The sequence below is a fragment of the Chroicocephalus ridibundus genome, chromosome 4 (genome assembly GCF_963924245.1).
Source record: "Chroicocephalus ridibundus chromosome 4, bChrRid1.1, whole genome shotgun sequence".
NCBI lineage: Eukaryota > Metazoa > Chordata > Aves > Charadriiformes > Laridae > Chroicocephalus > Chroicocephalus ridibundus.
The window spans coordinates 74,501,515-74,528,346 of record NC_086287.1 but is presented as its reverse complement, the minus strand read 5'-3'; the positions used below and the strand labels follow the sequence as shown (position 1 = coordinate 74,528,346).

The 26,832-nt window shown below is 60.6% G+C and overlaps 3 protein-coding genes across 6 annotated transcripts in view; all 3 read left to right on the top strand.

Moving 5' to 3' along the window:
- The window catches only part of WDR59 (WD repeat domain 59), a 50,980-nt gene extending 48,351 nt beyond the window's left edge, over nucleotides 1-2,629 (top strand). For 2 of the 3 annotated variants that reach the window (XM_063334180.1, XM_063334179.1), the window contains one exon: nucleotides 759-2,628. In XM_063334180.1, the coding sequence (XP_063190250.1) occupies nucleotides 759-994 (236 nt within the window). In that variant the 3' untranslated portion in view covers nucleotides 995-2,628. Of the gene's footprint in view, nucleotides 1-758 lie in introns of all 3 variants that reach the window. The other variant, XM_063334181.1, reaches the window with a different exon arrangement.
- Nucleotides 2,630-6,399: 3,770 nt separating this feature from the next.
- On the top strand, nucleotides 6,400-19,396 carry FA2H (fatty acid 2-hydroxylase). The gene is made up of 7 exons (XM_063334178.1): nucleotides 6,400-6,753; nucleotides 13,213-13,308; nucleotides 15,058-15,200; nucleotides 15,298-15,404; nucleotides 16,797-16,969; nucleotides 17,443-17,695; nucleotides 18,518-19,396. The coding sequence occupies exons 1-7, from the start codon at nucleotides 6,400-6,402 to the stop codon at nucleotides 18,595-18,597; spliced, it is 1,206 nt and encodes a 401-aa protein (XP_063190248.1). The 3' UTR covers nucleotides 18,598-19,396.
- Nucleotides 19,397-20,217: 821 nt separating this feature from the next.
- Nucleotides 20,218-26,455, top strand: MLKL (mixed lineage kinase domain like pseudokinase). Of its 2 annotated transcripts, XM_063332413.1 has the most exons (11): nucleotides 20,218-20,407; nucleotides 21,243-21,803; nucleotides 21,996-22,109; nucleotides 22,213-22,387; nucleotides 22,491-22,588; nucleotides 22,722-22,857; nucleotides 23,362-23,446; nucleotides 23,823-23,971; nucleotides 24,163-24,212; nucleotides 24,680-24,820; nucleotides 25,960-26,455. In XM_063332413.1, exons 2-11 carry the CDS (start codon nucleotides 21,347-21,349, stop codon nucleotides 26,010-26,012), a joined length of 1,458 nt encoding a protein of 485 aa, XP_063188483.1. In that variant the 5' UTR covers nucleotides 20,218-20,407; nucleotides 21,243-21,346; the 3' UTR covers nucleotides 26,013-26,455. The 2 variants fall into 2 exon arrangements, with proteins under 2 accessions (XP_063188483.1, XP_063188484.1); XM_063332414.1 differs by having other exon boundaries at nucleotides 20,218-21,803.
- The last annotated feature ends 377 nt before the right edge of the window (nucleotides 26,456-26,832 follow it).

Genomic DNA, 26,832 nt, shown 5'->3' with positions numbered 1-26,832 from the left:
CAGGTGAGAGATGCCAGAGCAGCAGCAGTTGTCTCACCTTCTCACCTGGGACTCCTCCTGGGGAGTAACTGGAGTGCGAATTGGTGACTTCAACCACGCCATGGCTAACAGTCACGGCACTGGTATACAGCGCGCCTTCTGCTCCCTCTGTGAGGAGAAGCAAAGGCCATTCTCGTTTGCTCCTAGTTACACTTCAGAGAGATGTGAGGCAGATGAGTGCAGCGGGAAGCCTTCATCTCCGCAGCGTGTGTCGGCATGTCCTGAGCTAGAAATCTGTCACACCTTCCCAGCCGCCAGCAGTTCAGCCGTCAGGGGAATCGGTGGGCCAGGCTGTGCCCGGGCATGCTGATTGCCTGTCTCTCTGCTCCCGTATGGAGACCAAACTGAGACCTCTATAAAATACCATTTTTCCCCCCGAAGGAGATTTGAGGCAGATCTCTTGGGCTGTGGGTTTGGGGAACTCATCTGTTGAACGGGGGGTGTGTGTGTGGGGGGGGGCGTCTTTGTCCATGATGTGGATCGTGAGGGTGGTGAGCCCCTGGCCCAGGTTGCCCAGAGAAGCTGTGGCTGCCCCATCCCTGGAGGGGTTCAAGGCCAGGCTGGACGGGGCTTGGAGCAACGTGGTGTGGTGGGGGGTGTCCCTGCCCAGGGCAGGGGGGTTGGAACGAGATGATCTTTAAGGTCCCTTCCAACCCAAACCATTCCACGATTCTGCCAGCACTAAATTGTCTTGCCCTCTGTTTCTTTCCTCCGGCCAGAGTTTGGCGTGTACTGCAGCCACTGCCGCAGCGAGGTGCGCGGCACCCAGTGTGCCATCTGCAAGGGCTTCACCTTCCAGTGCGCCATCTGCCACGTGGCGGTGCGAGGCTCCTCTAACTTCTGCCTGACCTGCGGACACGGAGGCCACACCAGCCATATGATGGAGTGGTTTCGCACCCAGGAGGTGTGTCCCACGGGCTGTGGGTGCCACTGCCTGCTGGAGAGCACCTTCTGAGCAGTCCTGACAGCGGGGTGCCCGTGAACTGGGTTTAATATTTAATTCCCAAGCCATGTCGAATCAGCTCTGCTCCGCAGTGTCTGGAGGAGATGCCACGGGCAGCTGCAGCGGGATGTCCTGGCGATGCGCTGCAGTGACGTTTTACAGGTGCTTCCAGTATTCCAACGCTTCCCAAGTTGCTTTCAGACCCATTTGACCAAACTCCCCGTGTCCATTGCTGGCGATGGATGCCAGACCATAAAAATTGCTCTCTCCTGCAGAAAGGTGTGTGAATATTGGCTCTTCTCTGTTGGGATGAGGAGGTGTTAAAAAGCTCCTTTGGAAAGGGCTGGCCCGGCCAGAGCCAAACTCGCTCCAGCTACGTAGTGTCTTGCCAGGTGCCTCCTTACGGGAGCTCAAAGCGAGCAAAATAGTCGTCTTTGCACAGTTAAGGCAGAAATAATTCACAAGCGACGGTGAGCTCTAAAGGCGAACTGTAAACTGCGCTCGAAGAGCAAATGGTCCGTGGGACTGTGCCGAGAGTGGCTTCGCAAAATGACAGGGTCCGTATTTTGAATGGCTGTTTACGGGGTTTAGGTTACCCCGTCAAGCGGAAGAACGAAAACGACATTTTTCAGGATCAATTCCTAAATAGCTTCCTACTCGCTGGTCAGTCCCTGCGGCTGGCGTGACACCCAGCCGCGCGCCCAGGGGCACGAGGATGAGTTGCTTTCTTCCAGCAGTTTCACTACCCTCGCTCTTGAGGCGTCTCTTGAGGTGATACGATGCACTTTAACTTGCCTGTCCCTGCCTTCTCGGTGACACGTCCTTTTGAGTTTGGGATCCACGCGGTGTTCCCGTAGATCTGAGGGTGTTTCGGAAAGCTTTTTGCTTCCTTACTGAGAAAACACAAGGAGGACACTTGCTCCGTGCAACTCCTCCTGGCTGTTTTCTCCAGACTCTATGGGTGGAATCAATGAATAATTTGAGATTCGCTTGAGTGACGGGGATGGGGGAAGCAGCAATTTCTAGGCGGGGGAAAAAGGGGTTTTGGAAGGGTGGTGGGATTCACGGAGGCAAAAGGTTTGTGCCTTTTCTCCCTGTGGAGCTTCAATTGGAGAATGTAGGGGAGCTGTTTGGGTGCCGGGGACGCTGCTGGGCGGTTGTGTGCACACCGCGGGCGCGCAGCCCGTGCCTCTCCTGAGCTTCTTCAGCCCGGGCTTTGGTTTTTGGGCAAAGGTGTGGTGAGGGATGAGCCCGCTGGAGTTACCCGGCCCCAATCCCCTCCTCCTGCACTTCACCTGCTGAGCCAGGCCCCATTCCCTGCCCGTTCCCACCCTTTGTGCTAACTCAGCCTGGGGGATCCTGCCGTGGAATGAACGCATGGTGTACCTTAAACATGAAAGCATTAAAATTATTTTTTTTTAAGCGCTGTTCTGATAGAACTTGGTGTCGCCATGCTAGTTCTCCCTCCATGGGGAAGCTCTCCCTCGCAGCAGGGGGCGGGGGGGGGTTCAGCGTTGCACCCCATGGCCCTCTCTCTGCACCCCAAAGCGGGTGTCCCGCTCCGGCTGCCTGTGCCCGATGGCGGCAGCGACCTGCAGTAGCTGGCGGGGGTCACCGGCTGCCACCGGCACCCCCAACCCTGGCTCTCACGCCGCCTGCCTTCCTGCAGGGACGATGTGATGGCGTGTGGCACCCCGATGCCGCGCCGGCTTGGGAACCGCCTGCAGGTCCTGATGCACCTCTTGCGAAAACGAAGCCAGGGCGGCGTTCTGAGCTGCCGGCGGATCAAACCCCGCCGTCCTGCAGTTCGGGGAGGCCCCGGGCAGCGTCTGTGCCCCCAGCGAGCTGGCAGGTCCTGCCCGGCGCCGCGGTGGCCCTCGGGCGAGGGTGCTCCAGGCCGGGAGCCACAGGGTGAGGGCTCCCACCCTCCACCTTCCTACGTGACAGCCATTCAGCTCGGAAGTATTTTCATTTCCATGCTCGAGTGCGCGTGTAGGCTGGAAGGGAAAGGAGCCTTGTTATTTAAAGGTGACGGACCGACAGATCGTGGCGTTTATGGGTGTTATTACAGCTCATTACGGTCTATCTCCATAGTATCTGAATACCTCCGAGGTGGAGGGCGGCTGGTGCTTCGGAGGAAGGCGGAAAAGCACTTGCCGTGGCTGTTTGTGCAACCCCACGGAGGTAGGTGGAATTTCTTCCTGGACACTGCAGGCGTTTGTCTCGCATCTTGCAGCGTGTGCGGCGCTCGCATTGGGAGCGGCCTTGCTCAACGCGGGAGCGACTCTTGCAAGGAAACAGGAATGGCTTACTCTGGCCCAGCGAGAAGAGAAATGCCTTGCCTTCGCTGTGTTCAACAGCCCCTGTCTGAAATAAATGGGCAGAAATGGGGTGCGCTGCGCCACCCAGGCCGGCCCCCTCTGCTCTGCCCCCCGGCGGCCTGTCGTCTTGCCCGCCTTGCTCTTTGGAATAACTTGGCAAAGCACAAAAAGATCCCAAACTCGGGCAAATCTCACTCCATTACAGGCTTTAGAGAAGGGAGCAGGTCTCGGCGCAGTGCCTGCCCGGCTCTGGGGACGCTGCCCCAGTCAAACCAGTTCATCGAATGGATGATCCGCAGACCGTGGTCCGTGCTGGGGAGGGGGGTGGCTCCCCCATACATTCTGCTGGTGCGGGGACTGGGAGGTGTCTAATTAAACTGGGTGCTCGGGGGGAGCAAGCTCCTTGCAGGCCCCACAGGAAGGTTGCGGGCCGTGGCCGGGGCCATGGGTTTGGTGGGAGCAACCAGGTCCGTCCCAGACCAGTGCTGATGGGGACATGCCACTGCTCTTCCACCACCCTTCCCTGCCCACGGCTGCTGGCCATGGCAGAGGAAGCCGAGCGCGGGGGACTTTGGGGCGACCCCCAGAAGCTGCTTTGGCACGGTGTCCCTCAGCTGCCAGCCGAGTGCGTCCCCAGGGCCGTTACCAGCACGTCGCGCTGGCTTTCCCCATGGTGGCTGGAAGAAAAAGCTCCCACGACAGCCCCCGCTGTGCCCTCGGGGCCACCGCTGGCTTGTTAAGCCCTTTCTGTGCTCGGCGGGGCTGCGAGGAGCGTGGGCTGCCTTCCCGGCCCTGCTGAGGCTCCGCACGCGGAGCAGGAAGTTTAATCCCTGATGATCAGAGATAGGAGGAATGATGATACGGGAGACGGTGCCAAGGAAAACCTTTCCCTTTGGATGCTGCCCCTCGCAGCATCTGCGCCGGCCCCCTCCTGGCCGCAGCCCCATTAGCCCAGCGTCAGCCTGGCCGGGGCTGCGGGGCCCGATCCTGCCCCGAGCCCAGCGGCACATTCCTGCCCTCCCTCTCCCTGCGCCGGCCCGTCTGCCGGGTGGGTAAAACCAGTTGGGGAACTGATGAGCCAAAGCCATTCGGCTGCTCTCGTTTCGGACAAGGCTGATCATCAACTGGCTCCGCTCCTCCCGTGCTGCTCACCCCGGGGGTGGCACGGCGCGGGGACAGGGACAGTGGTGGGGAGGGGTGGCATTTGGTGCTGTTACGGCGGTGTCAGCCCTACAGCTCGTTCCCAGCACCGTCCCTCTCCTGTTGCCACTAGTGCCCGGTGCATCCCTGCTCCAGGGACTGACATGGCCCCCCTGATCCCCATCTCCAGAGCTGGGGGGCGGCTCACCCACCCTGGGGACACCCTTGTCCCTTGCCTGGGGGACAGAGTCCCCGCCACGGACCCCGGGAGCCATCAGCACCCTGTGACGAGGGCAGAGGGGGATGTCAGCTCACAACAGGCTCGATGATGTCCCCAAGGCTGGGGACAGCAAACCCTGCATGCTCGGGAGGGGACGGCAGCAGAGACCCCCCAGTGCACCCTGTGCCGTGACAGGGAACCCGGGGCTGGTGAAGGCTGGACCCCTCCCCTAGCCCCATGCTGGGGCCACCAGCAAGCCCCAGCGTGGGCTACCCAAGGGACCTGGACACCCCAAAACCCACGGTGTCCCGTGCATCCCCCCCAGCTCCGTGGGCCATCACCGTGGCGCCCGGCCTGCCCTCCCTCGCCCTGGGGTGCTGGTCAGGGCGTGGGTGGGAAGGGAAGGAAATGCCTTTCCCGGGTTTCGCCAGCCCCTGGGGCTGCAGGGAGAGGCCGGGACAGACCGGGAAGCCCACGGGACGCCACCAAGGATGTCCCAGTGGGGTGACAGCCAGGATGCACCCCACGATCCCGTCTGCACCCCGCCATGCAGCCATGGCACCTGCGCTGAGGGTCTGGGGTGCCCCCCCAGCCGGGGCTGTGGGTGCAGCGGGCTCCGGCTCGCCCAGACCCGCTTCCGCCCCCGCGCTCACCCCAAAAGAACCCCTTAATCCTGGCCCGGGAGCCGCCCTGATGCCGCGGGGGGGGGCTGCAGCAGGGCTGAGCGCACCCACCGGCACCCGCAGCGGTGAACGTCACCGCCCGCACCCGGCCACCCCAACGTTTGCCGGCACGTGGCCTTGTGCTCAAGGGTGTCACCCCAAAGCACCCCCCAACCCCGGTGGCCGCTTGGCGGCAAGGATTTCCCCCCCCCAAAATGGGGAGAAAAGCTCCTTTTTCTCGTCCTTCTTTCTGATTTCTCTCTCTGTGATTCTCCGGGGGGATTTGGCGTTGCTCGGCGTCCTGTGTCGTCCCCCCCCCGGGCTAATTGCATGCGTGAAATTTAATTAAATATTGAAATAAACCTGCAAACAGCTGGGGGGGACGTGGCGCTCGCCACAGCGGGGGGGTGGCCCCAGGAGGGACCCCCGGAGGGACCCCACTCTCTTGGGGGGTTTCTGAGCAGGGCCTGGGGGTGCCTCTGCCCTGGCCACCACGGAGCTGGGGGGGGGGGGCCTGGGAAGGGTGATACCCCCGAGGGTGCCCCATTCCCCCCCCATAACTCCCTGAGTTGCCCTACACCCCCCAACTAACCCCCCGGGGTGCCCACGTACCCCCCATCCCTCCCTCGAGGATGCTCATACTCTGCTTCCCCCCTCCATAGGGGGGGCACCCATACACACCCATGGGTGCCCTGTACCCCCCCCATTCACCCCCCACACCTGCCCTCACTCCCCCACCCATGGGTGCCCCGTACCCCCAATTCAGCCCCCCACGCCTGCCCCCATTCCCCCACCCGTGGGTGTCCCGTACCCCCAATTCAGCCCCCCCATCTGCCCCCACTCCCCCACCCGTGGGTGCCCCGTACCCCCCCATTCACCCCCGCTTTTGCCCCCAATTCCCCCCACGGCCCCCCCCGCCGTGGGTTCCCCATTCCCCCCCCCCTCCCCGAGGCCACCTGCCGCGGGGGCGGGGCCCCCCCGCCCAATCCCCGCCCAATCCCCGCCCCCCGCTCCGTCCCCACCCAACCAGGGCGGGGTGGGGGGGGCGTGGCGCGGCGCGCGGCATATGCATGTATGCAGATGAGCAGGTGCGGGCACAGCGCGGCGGCACCGACCGACGGACGGACCGACGGGCGGACGGACGTCCCGGGGGGAGCCGGGGCCATGGCGGCGCCCCCGCGCTCCTTCAGCGCCGCCGAGGTGCGGTCGCGTTGCGCGCAGGGCGCCTGCCTGGTCCGCTGCCGCCGCCGCCTCTACGACCTGAGCGGCTTCGTGCGGCTGCACCCGGGGGGGGAGCAGCTGCTGCGGAGCCGGGCCGGCACCGACGTGAGCGCCGCGCTGGACGGGCCCCCCCACCGGCACTCCGCCAACGCCCGCCGCTGGCTGGAGCAGTACTACCTGGGGGAGATGGAGAGCGGCGACGAGCAGGTACCCGCGGCGACGGGCTGGGCGGGACGCGGCGTCTGCGGGGGCTACGGGGGGTCCCGGGGCCGGGGTGTCCCGGGGCCGAGATATATAGGGTCCATAGGGTGTCCCCGGGGCTGGGATATACAGAGTCCATAGGGTGTCCCGGGTCCGAGGTGTTCCGGGTTGTACAGAGTCTACAGGGTGCCCCAAGGCCGGGGTGTCCCGGGTCCGGGATATACCGGGTCCATAGGGTGTCCCCATGTCTGGGATATACCAGGTCCGTAGGGTGTCCCAGGACCAGGGTGTCTCGGGTTGTACAGAGTCTATAGGTTGCCCCAGGGCTGGGGTGTCCCGGGTCTGGGATATACAGAATCCATAGGGTGTCCCAGGGCCAGGCTGGGTGGGATCCAGTGTGTACAGAGTCTATAGGGTGCCCCAGGTCCGGGATACATAGGGTCTATGGGGTGTCCCGGGTCCAGGATATACAGGGTCTATAGGGTGTCCTGGGTCCGGGCTGGGTGGGATCCAGGGTGTGCAGAGTCTGTAGGGTGCCCCAGGACCAGGTTGTACAGTCTATAGGGTGTCCCTGGTCCAGGATATACAGGGTCAGGTGTGTCTCCAGTTGTACAAAGTCTATAGGGTTGCCCCAGGACCGGGGTGTCCCGGTTCTGGGCTGGGCAGGTTCTGGGGTGTGCTGAGTCTATAGGGTACCCCAAAGCCAGGGTGTCCTGGGTCCAGGATATACAGGGTCTATAGGGTGTCCTGGGTCCGGGCTGGGTGAGATCCAGGGTGTATGGAGTCTATAGGGTGTCCTGTATCTGGGGTGTCCCAGGTCCAGGGTGTGCAGCGTCTATAGGGTGCCTCAGGTCCGGGCTGGGCGGGATCTGAGCAGTGCAGGATCTATAGAGCACCCCAATTCTGGGGTGCACAGGGTCTGAGCCATACGGGGTCTATAGGGCACCCTGGGCATGGGCTGTGCAGGGTCCAAGCCCTGTGGGGTCTATAGGTCACCCCAGGTCCAGGCTCCTCAGGGTCCAAGCCATACAGGGCATGCAGAGGTTGCATGGGGTCTGGGATGTATGTGGCATGGAGTCTTTGGGGCACATATAGGGTGTATAGGGCACCCAGGTCCAGGTCTGAGCCCTATGGGATGTGGTGGGCGTTGGGCCTGAGCTGCATGGCACACTCGGGGGTCCCAGCTGTGGAGGGTCGGGGTTGTATGGGGCACGAGGGGTTGTATGGGGCAGGGGGTGTTGGAGGCTCCCAGGGTCCTGCACGGATGACGCCTGAGGCGCATGGGGTGCAGGGGGCACGATGGCTCTGGGGAGGTCTGTGGGGCTGCCAGCATCTATGGGGTGGGGTCTGTGGGGCCTGAGATGCAGAGGATCCAGAGACGTATATGGTCTGGGCTCCTCCGGGCCTGAGACGGACCGTGTCCCAGGTGCACAGAGCCTGGTACCTGTGGGGTCCCACCCCACACTCGCATCCCACCATGTCCCCGTGCTGGGAGGCAGGGCTGATGGCTCGCCCCAGCGCGGCGTGGAGCCACTGGGGCCTCCGGAGTGGGGCAGGAGGTGGGGACACGCAGTTCGGGGTCGGTTTGAGCAGGGCCGTGTGGCAGGGGGTGGGCGAAGAAGCAGGACGCCCTCCCTGGCACCGCTGGCGCTCGGCCAGGGACCGGGGTGCTGTGCTGGGCACCGGGGCTCACCAGCGATGGGCGGCCGCTGCCAGGAAGAGGAGCCCGGCCACCTCCATAACTGTCCCAGCATGGGGCAAGGGTGGCTGTGACTCAGCACCATCCTTGCCATGCCAGCCCCGTGCTCAGCCCAGGCAGAAGGGAAAACACCCTGGGAAGTGCCGCCACCGCCGCCAGGTGAACTTCCAGGAGGCAGCATGGCACTGGGTGCTGCCGCCCCCATTCCCAGCCCTCACCGGCACGCCGTGGGCAGGACGCCCGAGCAGCGGGGCCAGCCCAGCCCCCTTTGCCAGCCCCAGTGGCCATTTGTCCCCTCCGGACACCCCGGCAGGGTCGGTGACCGGCGGGTCCCTCCACACTGATGTTTGCACTCCCTGGTTCTCCTCCTCCCCGCGACGCAGCCTCCATCGGCTGCAGCGCCACAGATGGGGCTTTGTTCAGCCTCGGTGCGATGCCCGCTCTTTCCCCAGATCCCGGCGATGGCACCTCCTCTGTTGGGACACTGGTTGCCGCTGCTGCCACCTCCTCCTCCTCCTCCTCCTCCTCGTCCTCCTCCTCCTGGCAGGCGTGACGAGCCCGACAGGTTGGGGCGAAGGAAGGTACCGGACAAACGAGTTCTTGTGCTGCAGCCTGCACCGAAGGGAATTGCCACCCCACTGTCCCAATGCAAATACACGGCGTGATAACGCCGGGGCGCAGGGAGATCAGACACTGCCTGGCACGAGATAAACCATCCCGGGCTGTAACACAGCGGGCAGGAGGAGGGAAAAGAGCTGCCTGCTGCATGGCAAGGCTGCTGCCAGCGTGAACCTGACGCGTGAGCTGCTCTGCCGGGCTTGCCGCCCCCCAAAAATCCCCGTTGGAGGGAGATGGGGGGGGGGAGTCAACGCCCTCGGTGGCGCTTGGGCTCCTGCTTTGGCTGCTTTGGGGCAGCCGTACCCCAAGCAGTTCTTCGAAGGAGGTGTCGCATTGCCCCGATGCGGCTCCCGACCCCCGGTGCCTCTCAGAGGTCCCAGGGCCGCATCAAACCCGTGCCCCGATGTGGCTCCAGACCCCCATGGCTATGCCACCGTCCCCATGCCGAGGGATGCGGGAGCCACGCAGGCATCCAGCATCATCCCCCCCCCACGCTGACACCCAGGCGACTTGGAGGGTTTTGCAAATGAGTTAAAGAAAATACGTGTTAATGCAGGAGAGGCGACGGGGAAGATGAGAGCCGGCCTTCATCGCGCCGACTCCCCTTCCTCCAGCTCCTGGGAGCTCAGCTCCATCCCTCGGCCGTAGGTCCCTCTTCCGCGTCACCCAGCCCCGTTTGGCTGCGGACAAATTAACCCCCAAACTTTTTATCTATGCAAACAGAATGTATAGGGGAGATCAAAGGGAGAAGCCATAATTACCTAAACTAGACGGTGGATTTTCACAGCCTCGCTAGAGGGAAACTGGATCATCTAATTACCCCTCCAAATTTAAGCAATGAGAGACTTTCATCACCGCCTCTCTGGGGTGTGTGACGTGGCCTTGAGTCACCGTAAATCCCCCGTTTCTCTCGGGGCTGGTGTCCTCCCCTTCCTCGCGCCGCGTGTCGGGCTTGTCCTGGCTCTCCATCCCAGCCCCAGCTCACTTCCACGTAGGCGCTCGCGTGTCCTTCGGTGTTGTAACAAGAAGCGGCTTATTTTTTTATCATTATTATAGGGATAAGTTACCTTCTACCTCCTTGCTGCGCCCGGTGTTTAATGGGCTGAGACGCAGCCCTGTGGGGCTCCACGAGCTGGGGATGGCCATGCTGGTGGGATGGCGATGCTGGGAGCGTGCCACCATGGGTGGGGACCTCCCCTGGGCTCCCTGCCCCTCCTGGGGACGTCCTCCTGCTACGTGCCAGAGCCTGAATGCCCGACGCGGCTTTGTCCCATGAGGACAGCAGCAAATCGAGCCATTTCGGAGCTCAAGGAAGGTGCTGGAGGGGCACGGCAGGGCGCACGTTTGACTCGCTGGGCAGATGGGCACAGGTGGAAAATGGGGATCTGGGGCTGCTGGTGGAGCGGCGGCATCACCCCGTGTCAGCCGGGGGGGGGGTGTTTCCAGCTCCTCCTGCACCCCAGGCACATGGGACCCTCCCTCCTATCCGTATTGTGGTTTGCTGTTAACACTCCGAGCGCTGGCGCGGGGAGGCACAGCGGGCACCGGACCATCGCCGTGCTCCCCGCAGGGCAGTGGGATGCTCGGAGGCAGGTGGCACCGGGCCACCCGGTCACCGCCTGGTGCTGTGCCGCGGGTGTTTGGCCCTGTTGCCTACCGGCAGGAGAGCTGACACCTCGCCGGTGCTGCCGCTCGCCGGGGCGGCGGCGCAGGAAGGCGGCACTTTCATAGGCGTTAACTTTCCCTTCGTTACATCAGGCCTCTTGCATGTCTCTCCTGGCAGGACCTGTTTGCCCGGGGGACGGCTTGGCTGCATCAGCATCACCCACGGGCAACCGGCACTCGCAAAGACCCCTTCAGCCTCCTTCCAACCCACCTTTTATTTGCAGGAGGAGGACGGGCAGAAGCCCCAGCGCCGCTCCGGGTGCCGGTGGGGCTCAGTCCCCGACGGGTCCCTGCATGCTCGGGGCAGGCAGGAGCTTGCCACCGTGCCGGGGAGCGAGCTGGGGCATGCAGGCATGGCTCACGCCCCGGCCGGTCCTTTGGGTGCCAACCCCGGGGTGAACAAGAGGAGAGCCTTCCTCCTGCTCCCCGGCCGAGGAAGGGGAGGAGGAGGTGACTCAGGCGAGGCTGGACGGGTGCTGCCGTAGCACGCAGGGTGATGGCACCTCACTGGTGGCACCCGTCCCTCCCCATGCCGGGTGCTGCTGGCAAGGTGGGGTCCGAGCCCCCAGTCTGCTTCCCCGCCCTGGGGACACAGGGAAGCCTCCAGCCGCAGCGCGGTGCTCGGGCATCCGTGGGTAGCGGAATTGGGGGCACGTGGACATTCCGGAAAGAGGAGGAGAGGTGCCAGGGTGTTGCACCAACCCGGCTTTCTTAAGCATCCTTCCTGCTGCTGGCGAGGCTGCGGGGGCAAGCCTTGAGGTGGGCTCGTTCCTCAGGGGATGGAGAAGCCATTTCTTAAAGCCCAATTTCCTTCCAAAGCACCCACTTTGGGGAGGAGGCAAAACCGTAACTTGACCATCCTCGGCTGGCTTTCCAGGCATCCAGCCTCTCCCGGGGTTTTGGGATGTCTGGCTGGAGGACGGAGAGTGCAAAGCTGAAAATATCGGCGGGGGGGGGGGGGACACGACACTTGCAGAGGGAGGAGCAGTGCTTCATGGCATCCGTGGTAAAATTGGTGCCTGCTCAGGTCCAGCCTGGCTGGAAATGTCCCCTGCCCTGCCCTCGGGGCTGGGTAGTGCAGCTCCCGTTCCAGTGGGATGAGGCTTGAAATCTGGCTAGCCTGGGAAAGGGGGTGGGAGCCCGGCCGGCAAGGAGTGCCTGGTGTCGGCAAACAGCGCCCGGGCCCTGCCTCGGCGTCACGAGCGCGGCACGGAGTAAAGTCCTGTCTGTCCTCAGCGAGGTGACACCCTTCCTCCTGCATCCCGGCTCCTCCGGCACGGGGTTATTCCCTAACCAGGATGCGATGGGATTGAAGGGAATGGGAGCAGCAGGGAGAGCATCCCCGGCTGCCGGGAGAAAACCTTTCCTCCCTGCAAGCAGCACAGCTGGGAGCGCCGGCGGGCATTGCTGTGCCGGGGCTGCCGGGCCGTGCCGTACCCTGCTGCCGGGTTAATGGGTAACTCAAGGTGACAAAGCGGGAGAAAAGGCATGTTTGGCACGTCCTGTCCGGCCAGCCGGGGGGCACGGCCGGCTGGGGGCTTGCACGGGCAAGCTGCCATCTCGCCAAGCCCCCCAGCCGGCGGCAGGGCCGGCGCCGGAGCTGGCAGGGCCGTGGAAGGAGGCCGGTGCTGGCAGCCGGCAGCGCGTTTGCTTCCAAGCATCAGACGAGGCCGGTTTCTCCTGTTTCTCCGCCAGCCCTGGCAGCGGGACGGCAGCCTGGGCTCCATCCCACCGCCGCCGCACTGGCGCGTCCCCCCCCTGGCTTTGGTGTGCCCTCTCTAGCCAAAACCAGACCCCCACCACACCTCGCGTGGCCCGTGGCGAAGGTGCCCGGCCCAGCGCCGCCATGCAAAGGCCACTTTGTCTTTTTGCCCTGGGGCAACCTGTGATTTTTCCTTGCTCCATGCCCGGATCCAGGGTGGTGGCACCGGCCGTCCCACGTTCCCAGCTGCCAGCAGCCCAGCTCCCTCGAGGACCGAAACACCAAGCTGGGCTTAGCCAGGTGGAGAAGAGGTAGCCCAGCGCCGGCATTGTGAGCGCTAACCTGGTGATGCCAGTGGCTTTTCCAGCAGCGGCGCTGGCTCCGGCTGGTGCTCGCCGGGCTGCTGGCCCCAGGGAAGGTGAGCGGTGCCGTGGCACTGCCCATCTGCGAGGGGAAGGGCTGGCCCAGGGCATTTCAGAGCACCATAAGCGCGGTGGGGTGGTCTGAAAATTGGGCTTGGTGGGGGTTTTCCAAAAAAAACCCGAACACGCGATGCGTGGGGCAAGGTTGGCAGCGCAGCAGAGCTCGCCGGCAGCCGCATCCCTCGGGAACCGGCTCTGCAGGAACTGTCTGACTTAAATTCATCGGATTTTTTCCCTTATTTATTTAGCAGGCGGGCGCGAGCTTGCTCTGCCCGTGCCCCTAGGTGGCATGGCCACCCCCGTCCCCAGCCGTGTCTGCCACCGGTGCTTCACCCTGGGGTTTTCCCCTCTCTTTCCAGAGCGACCCCGAGCCGGTGGATGAGAAGCAGGTGCAGGCTGCAGCCCAGACCCCATCGCAGATGGATCCCCGCTGCAAATCGGTGGATGAGGAGAAGGTCAGAGCCAGGGTTTTCTCCGGCACGCTGTTTGCCGGAGTGCTCTGGGGGGGGTGGGGGGAGACTGGATCCCCTCTTCCCTGCATGAGCGCCAGCTTCCTGCTGGGTGTGGGAGGGATGCCGGGAGGGATGGGAGCTGATCCGGCTGCTCCTGCCCTTTCTCCCGGAGCAGCCGGCATGAATTTATTGCCCAGGCGCAGCCATGCCGGCAGGCTCCTGCGCGGGCGGCGATGGCTTTCTCTTGACAGCGGCTGTGCCCTTCGAGCGGGAGGCGCTGCCAAGCCACACCTTGCTTGCTTTATTCATTATTTTTTTTTCCCCGTGATGTCTTTGTTTATTTTTTTCATTTTTCCCTCTTGAGTGAGCACGGGTAATGAGCGCTAAAGGGATGCCCCGGCCCGGGCACGGTGCTCCCCGTGCGTGCAGGGTGTTCCCTGCCCTGCCACCTCCTCTCCGAGCACGCCATGGGAGCAGGCATTTGTCCCCAAGGTGCCTTTGGATGTCCCTGCCTTCTGTGGCACCGTCTGGCCGCCAAGGGCGCGGCCACATCTCGTGGGTATCTTGCAAAAGGATTATTTTTTTTTTTGAGCAGGAGAACACCTTTCACACCCCCACCCCCCCACATCTTAATATTTCACCGCTGACCGCCTTCAAAAACAAACCTGCCACCCCAAAGTGACCTTTTCGCTCTAACTTTTCCCCTGCCTCCCCGACGAAGGGTGTCTCCGTCCCTTCTCCATCTCTATTCCCATGCACCCGCTGCCGGCTGAAGTTGTTTCCCCTCCCGGGGCGATTGCCTCCATCCCTGCCTGCAGCAGAGCCCCAAAAATACCCACGGCCACCTCGGCTCCTTGCCCTGAAACGCCCCGAACCGAGCCATTTCCCACCACCACCACTGCCAAATGACCGGTGGCATGGCCCTGGGTGCCGGCGTTGCCGCACCGGTGCGGCACGGTGCAGGAGGGCCGATGGAGAGCTGCCAGGCGCGGGGCTCGGCCAGGCGAGTGCGGTTTCTGTCCCGGGGGCAGGGGTGCGACCGAGAAACCACCTTATCTGGCCGGGCCCGTGGAAGACGTGTCCGGGGATGCTGAGCGGCGGCAGAGGCGGTGCTGCAGGTTGGGTCTCTCTATTTCTGTCCCGCGCAGACATGCGCGCCCGCACGGGTCCCTTCGTGCTCGGAATGCAGCCATGCGCTTGCAGCGGCGGCTGGCGTTTGCATTCCCACCCTGTATCCCTGCTCCCCATCCCCTTTTGCTTCGCTCCTCGCCGCCGGAGCGCTCGAATGGCTGCGGCCGCCCCTCTCTGCAAGGAGAAAAGCCCTTGGGCAGGGTAATGCCACGGTGATGGGCTCCGTGTCCTACCGGCGGCTTGCTGGCAGGGCTGGCGAGCGGGGGGTATCGCTGCTCACTATCTTATCTTGGCAGCTCCCCACAGGGAGGCGAAAAAGCCTCGGTTATCAGGGCCTGATGCTGTGCCAGGTCTGGGTACAGCCACCTTCACCTTGAGCCGCTGGCAGGTACCCGGTGGCACGGGGGCGAGCTTGGCCCCGCGTGGGTGGGTGGATGGGGGTGATGTGGGTGTGGATCTGCTGGTGGGGAGCTTGGGGCTGTTTGGAGCAAGAAGCAGCTGCTCGTGGGGCACGGGAAGGGGTTTGCAGCCCAAAATCATGCAGATGCGCCACAGCTTTGTGCCCGGTACCGGGGCGGTGTGTGGGTCCCGCAGGGGTACAACCGCTGTCTGCTCCCCCAGGACCTGGTAGACTGGCAGAAGCCCTTGCTGTGGCAAGTGGGCTACCTGGGGGAGAAGTATGATGAGTGGGTGCACCAGCCTGTGGATCGGCCCATCCGCCTCTTCCATTCGGATATCCTCGAGTACTTCTCCAAGACGGCATGGTGAGCCCCCGGGGGTCTGCGCCGTGCCCTGGCCGGTGCCTCCGGCGGGGAGGGGGGGCTGTCTCACACTCCCTCTGACACCCCCTCTGCCCCGCAGGTACGTGGTGTTCATGGTGTGGGCTCCCGTGGTGCTCTATCTCAGCTGGGTCAGCTACACCTCCCTCGCCCAGGGCAACACCAGGCTCTTCTCCTCCTTCACCACAGGTATGAGCGGCGGCAAAGCCTTTGGGCTCGGCTCTCTGTCCCCTCCCCGTCATGCCCAGGGGCAGGGGGAGACCACTGCATCCCTTCCCCATCCCTCCTCCCGTGCATGCTCACCGTGAGCCGCATGCAAGAGCAGCGGGCGAGCCCCTGTCCCTGCGGCCACCGGCATGTCCCCTGCACGAAGCCGCCCGCGCTGCTCAAAACCCTGAGCTCAGCCACCTCCATCCTCTCCTCTCGCCCACCCCATTCGGTCCCCCGGGGAGGGCCGGTGGATGGAGGCAGGGAACTCGCTGGCCCGAGGTGTCGCCTGCTCCTTCTTGCCTCCCTTTCCCCAAAACCGATGCCCGCCGGCACTGGGGTGCGTGCCACTCCCCGCTGACACCCACCCTGGGCCGCGGCTGGGTGCCCGCCGCGCGGCGGGCAAACAAACCCGGCTCTCAGCGCCGTCGGCATCGCACAGTGCGGGGCTTGTTTGCCCGGAGCGCCTGCCCTTGAATCTCCCACTGTCTGCTCCCCCGGGAATAACAAGCGTGGCCGGGTCAGGCTGTCTTCTTTGTTGTGCTGCTTTTTTTTTTTCTTTTCCCTTTTTTTTTTTTTTTTTGCCTTCTTTTTCTGCTGGGCTCCCTATTTTTTTTGCAAGGTGCCACCCGGTGCCAGCTGTGCCCGGCTGTGGGGTGGAGCGCCCGCTGCACCCTGTTCCTTGCGGCATTCGGCACCTTGCTGCCAAAGGATTATTTTTTATTTTTGTTTCCCCCCCCCCCCCAAAAAACGAGTACATTTAGGTGGAGGATCTGAATTCTGCTAGCGAGGATGCAGGGCTGGCAGCTGCCTCCGAAAGGAGGAGGTGGCTGAAAAATGCTCTGCGGGGGAAAGTGCCCAACAAACCTAGCCTTTTTCCCCCAAAATAAAAAGGAAACAATGCCAGCAACACACTTTTAACTGTCACGAGTTCTGCCTGCGCAGATAAGGTCCCTCCTGCCGCCTTCTGGTGGGCAAAGCAGCTTTGTAAGGACAGGGCCATCCCTGGAGCGCACGTCCAGGCCCCCCTTGGCATCTGGGATGCAGGAGATGCCCCCCTTGCCGACTCCTTGCGTCAGCGAGGAGCTGACTGTTTCCATAAAGAGTGTAAATTAATGGGAATGGAAAGAAAAAAAAAAAAAAGTGTTTTGGAGCGGTGCTTGGGAAGGCAGCTCCCCGGGGAAGCTCGGGGCAGGAGGCGGATGAGAGGTGCGAGGGAGGGAGAGCCGAGCTTCTCTCGGATGCCGACGGGAGGATGAGAGGTGCGAGGGACGGAGAGCTGAGCTTCGCCCGGTTGCCGATGGGAGGATGGCGATGGCTAAGAGCACCCCCACCCGGCCTGTCCTGCTGACTGCTGCACGTCTCCTTGTGTAGAGTACTCCATCCCCGTCCACAAATACTACTTCCCCTTCATCTTCCTCCTGGGGATGTTCCTGTGGTCCCTGCTAGAGTACCTCATCCATCGCTTTGTCTTCCACATGAAGCCGCCCGCTAGTAACTACTATCTCATCACGCTGCATTTCTTGCTGCATGGGCAGCACCACAAGGTGAGTCGCAGCTCCCGCCTCCGCCGGCGCCCGCCGGGCCGTGGGAACGGTGGCCTTTGCTCAGGCGGAGCCTGTTTGTGCCTGTTCAACGTGACTCGTGGCATCTTCGCCCCGAGCGGGGGCCCTTACCTAATACCGGCGAGGGCTGCAAGACGGGCTCGGAGGAGCTGGAGTTAAACCTGCAAGCTCCGGTTGGGCGAGGGGAAAGACGGAAAAAAACCATGGGCTCCCTCTAGCTTCACTGGAGGAAACATCCCTGTGGAGCTCCGGGACCCGCCGGCCAAAGCCACCAGCTGCCCGGCCACCTTGGCGTGGGCGAGGGGCTGCTCTTGCCACCGGGTCCATCTTTTGGGGAGAGTTTCTTGGTGTTGGCTTTTCCCGAACGGGCGTCCCCAGTGCAGGGATGTTCTGGGGGGTGGGGGACGCGGAGTGAGTTGAGAGCTGCCTGTCCCACTGTCCTTCTTCGCTTCCAGTCTCCCTTCGACAGCTCCCGCCTGGTCTTCCCTCCTGTGCCGGCCTCGCTGGTGATGGCCTTCTTCTACGGCATCCTGCAGCTCATGCTGCCCCAGGTGCTGGGGCTCTCGGTGTTCGTCGGGGGGCTCTGCGGCTACGTCATCTACGACATGATGCACTATTACCTGCACTACGGCTCACCGAAGAAAGGCACCTACCTGTACGGGCTGAAGGCTTATCACGTCAAGCACCACTTTGAACACCAAAAATCAGGTAGCGCTGCCTTTCCCCGCTGCGTGCTGGTGGGGGAGAGGGCTGTCGAAGCCCAGCCTGCCCTGCGGGTGTGTGGCTGATGCTCTGAAATATTTGGCGTTTGGGATTTGAGGGGGGGAAAACCCAAGAGCCGTCGTGCTGGGGAAGCAACGTACCAGGTGCTGCAGCCCCATGGGGCGCGTTTCTCAGCCCCCCAGGGTTGAGGACAGGGTGCCGGCGTGGCACCAGGGCGAAGGCAGCAGTCCACCTTGCCGGCGGGCACCGATGCCACCCGGGGATGCCAGGGCGGAGGCAGAACCCCAGTGGTGCTGGGATGTGGGTGCCTGGGGCAGCATCTCCTCCTGCCGGGAGGCGTTGGCGGGTGCAGGGTGAGGCCCCGGGCTTCCCCTGGTCTGCCCCACACCTTCACCAGCTCAGCGCTTGCTCAACCTGCCCTTTGCCCGGTTTCCTAGGAGAAAACGCCCCATCCAGATAAGCTGGGGCTGGTGGCATGGCCCAGCAAGCTCCTTCTGCTCCCTCTGCTGTTTCTCCTCACCTTCTCCTTGCCTTCCTCCCTCCCTGAAACACAGGCGCTCCTCCCTCGCCACCCTCTCCAGAGGGACGGCCTGGCCCCAGCGTCACTGTCAGCCATTGTCACCTTTGCGCCCAGTTGGGTGATGTCCCATCCCAGCCATGTGCCCCGTGTGCCGGCTGCCCCCAGCCCTGCTGGTCTTGATGATGGTGGCACCAGCTCGGTTAACATCAAGCGAGCTGCGCCCTGTCCCCAGCGGCACCCTGGTGACTGCGGTGCCATGGGCTCAGCGCTCTCTCCACTGCCCGCAGGGTTCGGCATCAGCACCCGCTTCTGGGATCACCCCTTCCGGACGCTCATCCCTGAGGAGACCTTCGAGAAAGAGGACTGACGGCCCCGGCGCGGCGCCCGGCTGCCAGCTCCGTCCCTGCCAGGCTGGGGCTGGCGTCCCTCCCCAGCCCTCGGCGAGGCCGGCTGGCCCCTGCCCCCCTCCTGGGGGCTGTGCCACACCGGTGGCCCCACACCGGAGCATTCCCGTGGCGCACCATGGTCCAGCTGCGGCACTCCCACGGGGAGTGGGGGGGGCGAGGATGTGGGGAAAGGGGAAGGAGGAGGTTGTGGGGCTCCTTGGAGGGGTCCTGCCCCTTCCTCGCCGCCCTCCCGCTCCAGGCCACGGATGCGCAGGCAGATCTGCTGCCTGAGAGATGAAGTGCCCAATGCCCTCCTCCGCCCCGGCACCTCGCTGGAGCCCCCCCCCCCCTCCCCAAGCCCCTGGCCATCCCAGGGTGCCCCCTTCCTGGGGTGTCCCACATGCTGCAGTTAACCCCATCACCTAATTCGTGCCGAGGGGCTTCTGTATCCTGGGTCCTTCTCCCAGCCCGAAACCAGCACAGGGTTTTCCCAGCCTGCAGCCCTTGGGGTGGGGGTCCCGCAGGTCCGGATTTTGCCTTTTTCTAACCACTGCACCCATATTTCTCTGCCAGATTCATCAAGTTCATGTTTTTTGTAGACATCGGCTACTTGAAACTCAAACTCCAATGAACGGAATTGCTACGAGATGCCTTTTTTTGCTGATCCTGTGATTTTTATTTTTTTTTTCCTAATGTTTACTGCGGATATTTAAAGGTTTGGAATAAAGTTATATATAAAACTGTAGACACTACAATTGTAAATAAACTGTATATTTTGAAAAAATAAAGCCTTTTAAAAAGGGTCTGGCGAATGTATCCCTCGGGGCTGCTCCCACCCTCCGTGCATCACTTCCCAGGTGCCGATGGCCCTTGGTGCCACAGTCCCTTGCGGTCACCTTTCTTGGCTCCCCGTGCTGACGAAATCTTTGCTGTTGACCACGGCAGTGGTGCGGGAGATGCTCTTTGCAGGGGGGAACCACCACAAACCTGCGTGACCCCGGGGTTCTCGGTAAGCGGAAGCTGGTGGGAGCCGCCCGTCGCTTCTCCAAAGTTGGGCAACAGCATAACGTGCTGCCCCAAACTTCTCAAAATCAGCCTGGCCCTCTGACGAAGCCGCCCGCAAAACTTCCTGCACTCCCCGAAGAGGTCAAACGCCGTTTACAGCACTTCCTTTGATGCTGGGGGGGTCCTGGGGCTGCGGGGATGGGGAGGGGAGTGGAAGGTCCTGAAGGACATGGTGGTGCAGTATGGGTGTGCTCTGGAGGGTCCTGCTGCCTGGCGCTGAGCTGATGCCCAGGGCATTACAGTGCGCTGGGCAAGCCTTGCTGGGGTTGGCGGCACAGCAGAAGGGGTTGGGGTGCTCAAAATAGCAGCAAGTGTCAATATGGGAGGGGGGGCACAGCCTCTCCCCCTCCCCTTCTTCCTGCTGGCAATTCCTTCTTCCAGCTGGAAAAACCCAGTGCAGGGGGACGTGGCTCACGTGGCCCCTTCTTCCACCAACCCGAGCAGCTTTCTGGGAACGGAGAGCCAGGGTGGCATGGGAAGCCACAGCGGGTTGCTCAACGCTCCTTCCGCCACCCGCGGGAGCTGTGGCTGGAGGAAGCGCCCTATAAACTCGCCCTGGTCCTGCCCTGCCTCTCCAGTCTGCAGAGGCGGCCGAGGCGGAGGCGAGCGAAGCGGGACCAGGTCAACCCGGCTGATTTCTCTCAGCAAGAGGACGAGCTTCTTCCATGGGGGCCGTGCTGGAGAGAGCCTGAAGAGGAAGGGACAGTGGCTGCAGCTTGTTTCTGGGTGCGTTTCTGTCTCGTTTCCAGCTGGATCCCGGCAACCCTCTCTCAGTGCTGGCTTCGGCAACAGCGCGGGTGGCTGCTGCCAATTTCCCCACAAGCTGGGCAGTTTTCTGTCCCTGCTGCCTGGACGCAGGCTGGGGAGCAGGGACGGTCCCTGCAGGGATGCTGAGCGTGTAGAAAGAGTTTTATTTAAAATATTAAGCAGGCAATACAGGGCTACAAGAAGAAAATATGGGGAAGTAGGGGGATGCCGGGGCCGTGAAAGCGTGAAAAGCTGTGACAGCTTTTATTATTTATTATGTGGGGACGTGTCTTCTGAGTCCTAACTTCAGAAGTTGAAAGAAATTTCGTTTGTTTGTTTTTTAAAGAAGATATTTATGGCCTCTATGGCTGTAGGGAAGAAAACCTGAGTGACTATTAAGCATGCAAAACCTCCTAAATTAGAAAACTGAAATGCAAAGCCATTCTCCAGAATCAGATGACTTGGAGAGACCTTGGCTAGAAGGGAAAAAGGATCTTTATGCTCTGTGGGCAAGACCCCAGGGTGGCGTGGGGCTGGTGCCGGGGGAGCACTGCCCAGGGGATGCTCCTTGGGTCATTGCTGACCCCGCTCATCTGAGCGTAAGCTCTCTAGTATGGCTAATGCTAAATTAATTTAGGTAAACCAAGCCCAAACATCTCTTGTCAATACTGTTGCTCCCAATGTCTGTTTGCGAGTGCCCGCTCCGGTCTCCATGAGTGGCCACGGTGCCGGGCGAAGCAGAGAAAGCACAAGTAGATCTAAGGGGCTCTAGGAGAGCTGGAGGGCGGCGTGCCATGTTAAGGCTGTTCTTCAGGGTGGAAGAGCTGCATCCGGCTGATCTCCGAGTGGTGCCCGAGGCTCACCTCCACCCGACACCGTCAGCTTGTGTCCCCAGTGGCCAAGCCCTTTGCTACAACCATGGACATTGTGGAGAGGGTCCTCTCTGTGGCACAGGCCATTCACACACAATTCGAGCAGGTGAAGTGCTGTAAGCACCAGTGCCAGCGCCTTGTGGAGCGCATCCAGATCCTGCTGGAGCCTGTGAGGATCCTCAAGGCTCAGCTACCAAAGCACATCTCCCACCATGAAAAGAAACTGTTGAAGAAGCTGCTCCGGGTGCTGGGGGAAGCCCAGAAACTGGTGATGAAATACAGCCAGACCAGCTGGATACAGAAGTTCCTGAGAGCCCGCAGCAACAGTGAGGAGTTCGTCTGGGTGAATGAGAGCCTGGAGGACATTGCTCAGGGGCTCTCGCTCCTGCTGCAGGCAGAGCAGAAGCAAGCTTTCCTGGAGGCTTTCCAGGCAAAGACCCGTCGCAGGCAGGACGCCGAGGACCTGAGGGACGACAGGGCTTTCTTGAACCAGGTGATTGCAAGTAAGTGAGCATTTAGCAAACCCTCTTTCCCTGAGACCAGCGGTTGGCACCTCTCCACAGCTGCTGTCCAGCTTTGTCTTGATGGCCATGGTCAAGGAGAGCCAAGCAGACATTTAAACCACGAGAAAAGCTAACCACTTCATTCCTGCATGTTCATCCACCGGCCCCACCTCTGCACATTTCTCTCCTCAGGTACTGAGCAGCCCAAAGAGGTGTCTGGGGAGATCTACATCGACAGGGAATGTATGGAGACCAAGGTAGACTGGATGCAAAATGAGCTCAACAAAATTGTGCGCGTGATGGAGTGTAAGTCAGCATTGCACCTCTAGGCACCCCGTGTACTGTGTCCTTTCCCTCTAAGCCCCGCCTAACATGTCCCTCGTTCCCTCCCGGTGCATGGCGGGAGCAGCCTTGAAGAAGGTCAATGTTGGTAAAAGAGAAGACATCACCGAGATCGAGCGGGACCACCTCACCCTCTACAGACACCTGCAGGACACGGAGAGCTATGACCTCTACGAGGGCGAGTACCTCAAGTACCCTGTCGCCGTCAAAACCTTCAAGAGGCCGCTGACCACCGACCCGGCGTGAGTTGTTCTGGGCAGGAGCGACATGGGGCAGCCAGGAGGGGAGGGTGGCACGGCACCACGTCTTGCTCTGTGGGCCTCACCATGCTGTCCCTTTCTGCAGGAAGGTGAGGGACATCTTTGAGAAGGAGATTCAGACCCTGAAGAAGTTTGAGTCTCCAAACATCCTGCGCATGTACGGGATCTGCATTGAGGAGAAAGGTAGGAGGTGTCAGGTTAATGTCACCCTTTCTCTCCCCTGCTTGTCCTGGATGCTAGCTGGTGGCAGATGGTTTGTCATGGTCCCCTCCCAAGAGGTGGCACAAGGTGGGATGCTCACGGTTTTGCCTTGCAGATGGGAGCCCCTGCTTCTCCATCGTCATGGAGTACTGTAAGCACGGGACACTGCGGGATGTGCTGACCAAGCAAAGGCATCTCTCCTGGGAGGTCCGCATTCGGATGGCCCTGGGAGCCGCCAGAGGTCTTTACAGGTGAGCTCCTGTTTAAAGCGGTGAGTCCACTTGGTGGTCCACAAGCCGTGCTTAGCTTCCTGGTCTCTATTGGTAAGCGGTGGTATCCTGTTATATACTGTTTCCATCACCTTGGGACACTGGGATGGGAGGCTGGTGAAGAAGTAGGTGGTGAGTTTGGATGCAGTAGTGCCCACCTCCCCTGGTTGCTGGCCCTACATCTGGCTTGTGAAGGCCTGGAAGGGAGAAACCCCCTTCCCTGTACCCATAGGCCAGCTTCAGGAGCGGTCTATGGCAAGGCCAGTTCTTCTTACAGGCCCTGCTCATCCACAAGGCTCATTATTTTGCCCACAGTAGCTCTTTCAGCACCTGCTGGAAAGGTTGGCTTGGCAGGGTTGCTCCACCAAGACAAGCCGAGAGCTGCTGGCTTCTCTAGGCGCATGTCGGTCCGTCCCCTACATGGAAAGAGGGAGACTTAAGGTGGGGATGGGTCCATCACCAGCCCTTGGTTCTGTCTGGCTGCAGGTTGCACTGGACTGAGGAGAAGTCCCGACTCCATGGCTGCATCTGCAGTAGCAAGTTCCTGGTGGCTGGGGATTACTGTGTGAAGGTAAGGACCACACTTGGAGAGGCTTTGGGGAGTTTTGCGTGTTTTTTGTGGATGTCCTCCCCTACCTACGCCAAAGGTAATTTTGATGGTCCAGAATAACAGCTAGGGTAGAGTCATCTGCCCTGTCACCTTAGACACTTAACATCTCAGTTCATCATTATCTGTTTTATCATCAGCAAAGTGAGCGTTTCTGAGCCATCCACCCTGGGATGAGCTGAAGCTAGGGCAATTCAACTGTCTGCACCTAGGGTTTTGGCTTTTGCTGCCCAGGGCACCTCGCTCTCTTTTCTCCAGCTTGGGCCAGCGGTGCCACAGATTTCTGCAGACTGCTTTTCTACCACTTCTCCCTCTCTCTCTCTCTCATTCTCTCAATCAGCTGTCGGGATTTGAGCTGTGTGAAACAGAGTCATCCATCAAGAGGAAAGCCAAGAAGAACTGGAAACAACTCTCTATGCTGGCTTACATTGCCCCTGAGAACCTGAAAGAAAGCAGCTACCCCTACAAGAGGCCCTGTGAAATATACAGGTGTGTCTGTCCCTCCCAGTAGAGGTGCCCATAAGCAGGCAGATGTCGGGCAGAGTAGCTGTTGAGTTATGGAAAATGCCAGGTTTAATCAGACACATGTTTGCGGTTGGCATAGCCCGACAGTCCCCTCCGTTAGGAAGGAGTAGAAGGCGGTAGGATTGATGCTGAGACTCTTGCTTTTCTCCTTCCAGCTTCGGGATCGTGCTGTGGGAGATTGCGACCTCCAAAATCCCATTTGAAGGTGAGGCAGCTGTATCTCATTCCCCGTATAAAAGCCACACAGCCTGGTGGGGCTGCTGGCTGGCGTTGGATGCTCCCTGCTCCTTCCTGGAGCATTCCGTGGCATGTGGGTCTCAGTGGCATTCCCCGGTGCACCTAGCTCTGCACAACAGCTTCATGGCATTTCAGCGACATGCTTAAACCACAAGCATGCGAGTAATTTTTGTCTCTATTTGATGTTCCTGTGCATTGAAGCATAAACACATCTCCTTGCTCCACTGGAGCCCAATGGTGTCATGCCAATTACAGGGTGGCTCCTTGCAGACACAGTTTGGGTGGCTTCTCTGCTGGCTTCTCCATGCCATAAACTGCAGGAATGCTCTTGGCCTGGCTTTGCCAGGGTTTCCTGGCACTGGGTTTCCTCCCCAGCACTCTCCTCTGGCAGCAGAGCTCTGTCCTGACAATCCCGTTTGCATGTCTGTTGTCTAGGCTGCACCCCCCAGGAGATCATGGAGAAAATCTGCGACCACCATTACCGGGATCCTGTTGGGGAAGATTGTCCTGAAGACCTGCGGAAAGTCATTGACCAGTGCCGGGCCTTTGACCCTTCCCAACGCCCTTCTGCGGAGGGTAAGTATCCCAAGTACCCCGGACATATGCTCCACAGGCCTTTGTATCCCTCCATCAGTTGCTTCAGGGGTCACTTTGCCCCTTATTTTCCATATGAATTTGTCTGGCTTTGTGTTTGCAGATGACTCCTTGTCCTTCCTTCTTATGCTAACGAGTCCCCTAATACCAGACCTCTCTTTCTCCTGTAGTGTGATGGTTCATAGAGTTAAGGTTTATCCATGCCTTGACAATTATTATTGTCATTATTACCAGGCTGTTCATCTCACATCACGTAAAAGTCAGCTTTTTCTCTCAGAGGAGAGCTGAACTGGGAGCAGGGGTGTGTGGGTTAATCCCCACTCAGGTCCTGTAGATCCTGTAAGCTGGAGGAGCAGCCACGACCCGGTGCAGGAACGTTTTCTGCCTTGGGCTTTGAGCAATAAATTGCAATCTTGGGAACTGCTCTGCAGCGGGGAAGATTTCACTGCCTATGAAATTGGCTAGGGTCTGATGAGATAAATAATTGATCTCCATCAGAAGATTTAACAGAAACAGCAGGAAAAAGAGAGAGGAACGTTTCTAGTGTGCTTGAAGGCATAGGGATTGTACCCTTCCTTCAGTTCACCACTCCAAGTGGAGAAAGCTTCCTTCAGTCTCATCCACTCCCTCCCATGGGGATGGTTTCCGTACAAGAGATGTGGAGACTGTGCGTAAGAAACCACCCAGCTTCGGCCATGTGCCGTGCTCTCTGTGCCTCCCTCTCCCGACAGACCCTGCGGCAGGGAATCACCTGGGCTGAAATGTAAAACGCCAAAAATTCATCAGAGACCTTGTCAAATCTGCCCTGATGATACAGCATGTCTTTATTCCTCTAATCCAACGCCCAGCCATGCCTGCGTGGGGCTGAGCTGGAAGGATGTCTTCTCACAGCTCTTTCCAGGCACCTCTCCGTATACATGGCTGCGTCTCTTTGGGCTCACCTGAGTCTCCTTGGGGCCATCCCTGCTAACGGCTGCCCCGTGGTGCTGGCCTGAGGAGAGAGGGACTTCATGTCCCAGATCTTATCAGTGAGGGAGAGCTATCTTCTCATCAGGGCCAGAGGGGAAAAAAGCCTACAACAAATATTCTGTTTTGATTAACGCCATCCTTGTGTTTTGCAGAGATTGTGGACTCGCTGGCTGACCTGGAGAAAAGCAGAAACCAAGGAATTTAACTGCAGAGAGCAGGGTCGGGTGCCCACAAGCTGCCAGGTGCCTTGCAAAGCCAACCAAGGGAAACCAGCGGGCTTCCTCCTGTCCTGATTTGAGTGACACAGGATTAATTTCTCTTTCAGTAATTTTACTTCTCAGTAAGGTCTCTTCTAATGCCCAGGAAAACTGCACTTTTAGAAGACTCTGGTGCCTGAATTGGTGATAATATTTACTTTATCGCCAGCTCTGGGGTGCGGGTTTCAAGGTCTCGGTGTTTTCAAGGTGCGGGGACGAGGGGAAGAGAGACCCGGGCATTGCCCCAAGCTGCCAACAGGGTTATTTCATGCCATGAACGGCACATTCAGTATAAATTAGGAAGTTTGCTGAGGAGTTCTCTCTCTCTCTCTCCCCCTCCCCTGATGGCTGCCATCCTGAGCACTCCTCGCCCCGGTGCCGCAGCCCTGAGCCCTTCCCTTCCTCCCACAGCCGCAGCGCTCGCAGGGTCCCACATTGGCTGTCCCTGCGGGGAGTGCACGGCTTCTGCTGGGGAACGGGCTGGGAATAGTCCTCGTGTGGTTTATATTGGTATTGGGATCAGTACTGGTTCTTTATTATTATTAATGTTAATTATTTAGTCTTATTCTATTAAATCTGTTCATATTTCAGTCCTTGTGTTTCCTTGTTTTTTCCCAATTCCCCTTCCGGAGTGGGGAGGGGTCACCGGGCGACAGAGTAATTGTCTAAACGACAATAAATTGTTATGGGTTCCTCAAACCATGACAAGGCCGAAGTGCGGCTCTCGCCCCTCTTCCCCACCTTGGCAGAGAGCGATCGTTCAACACA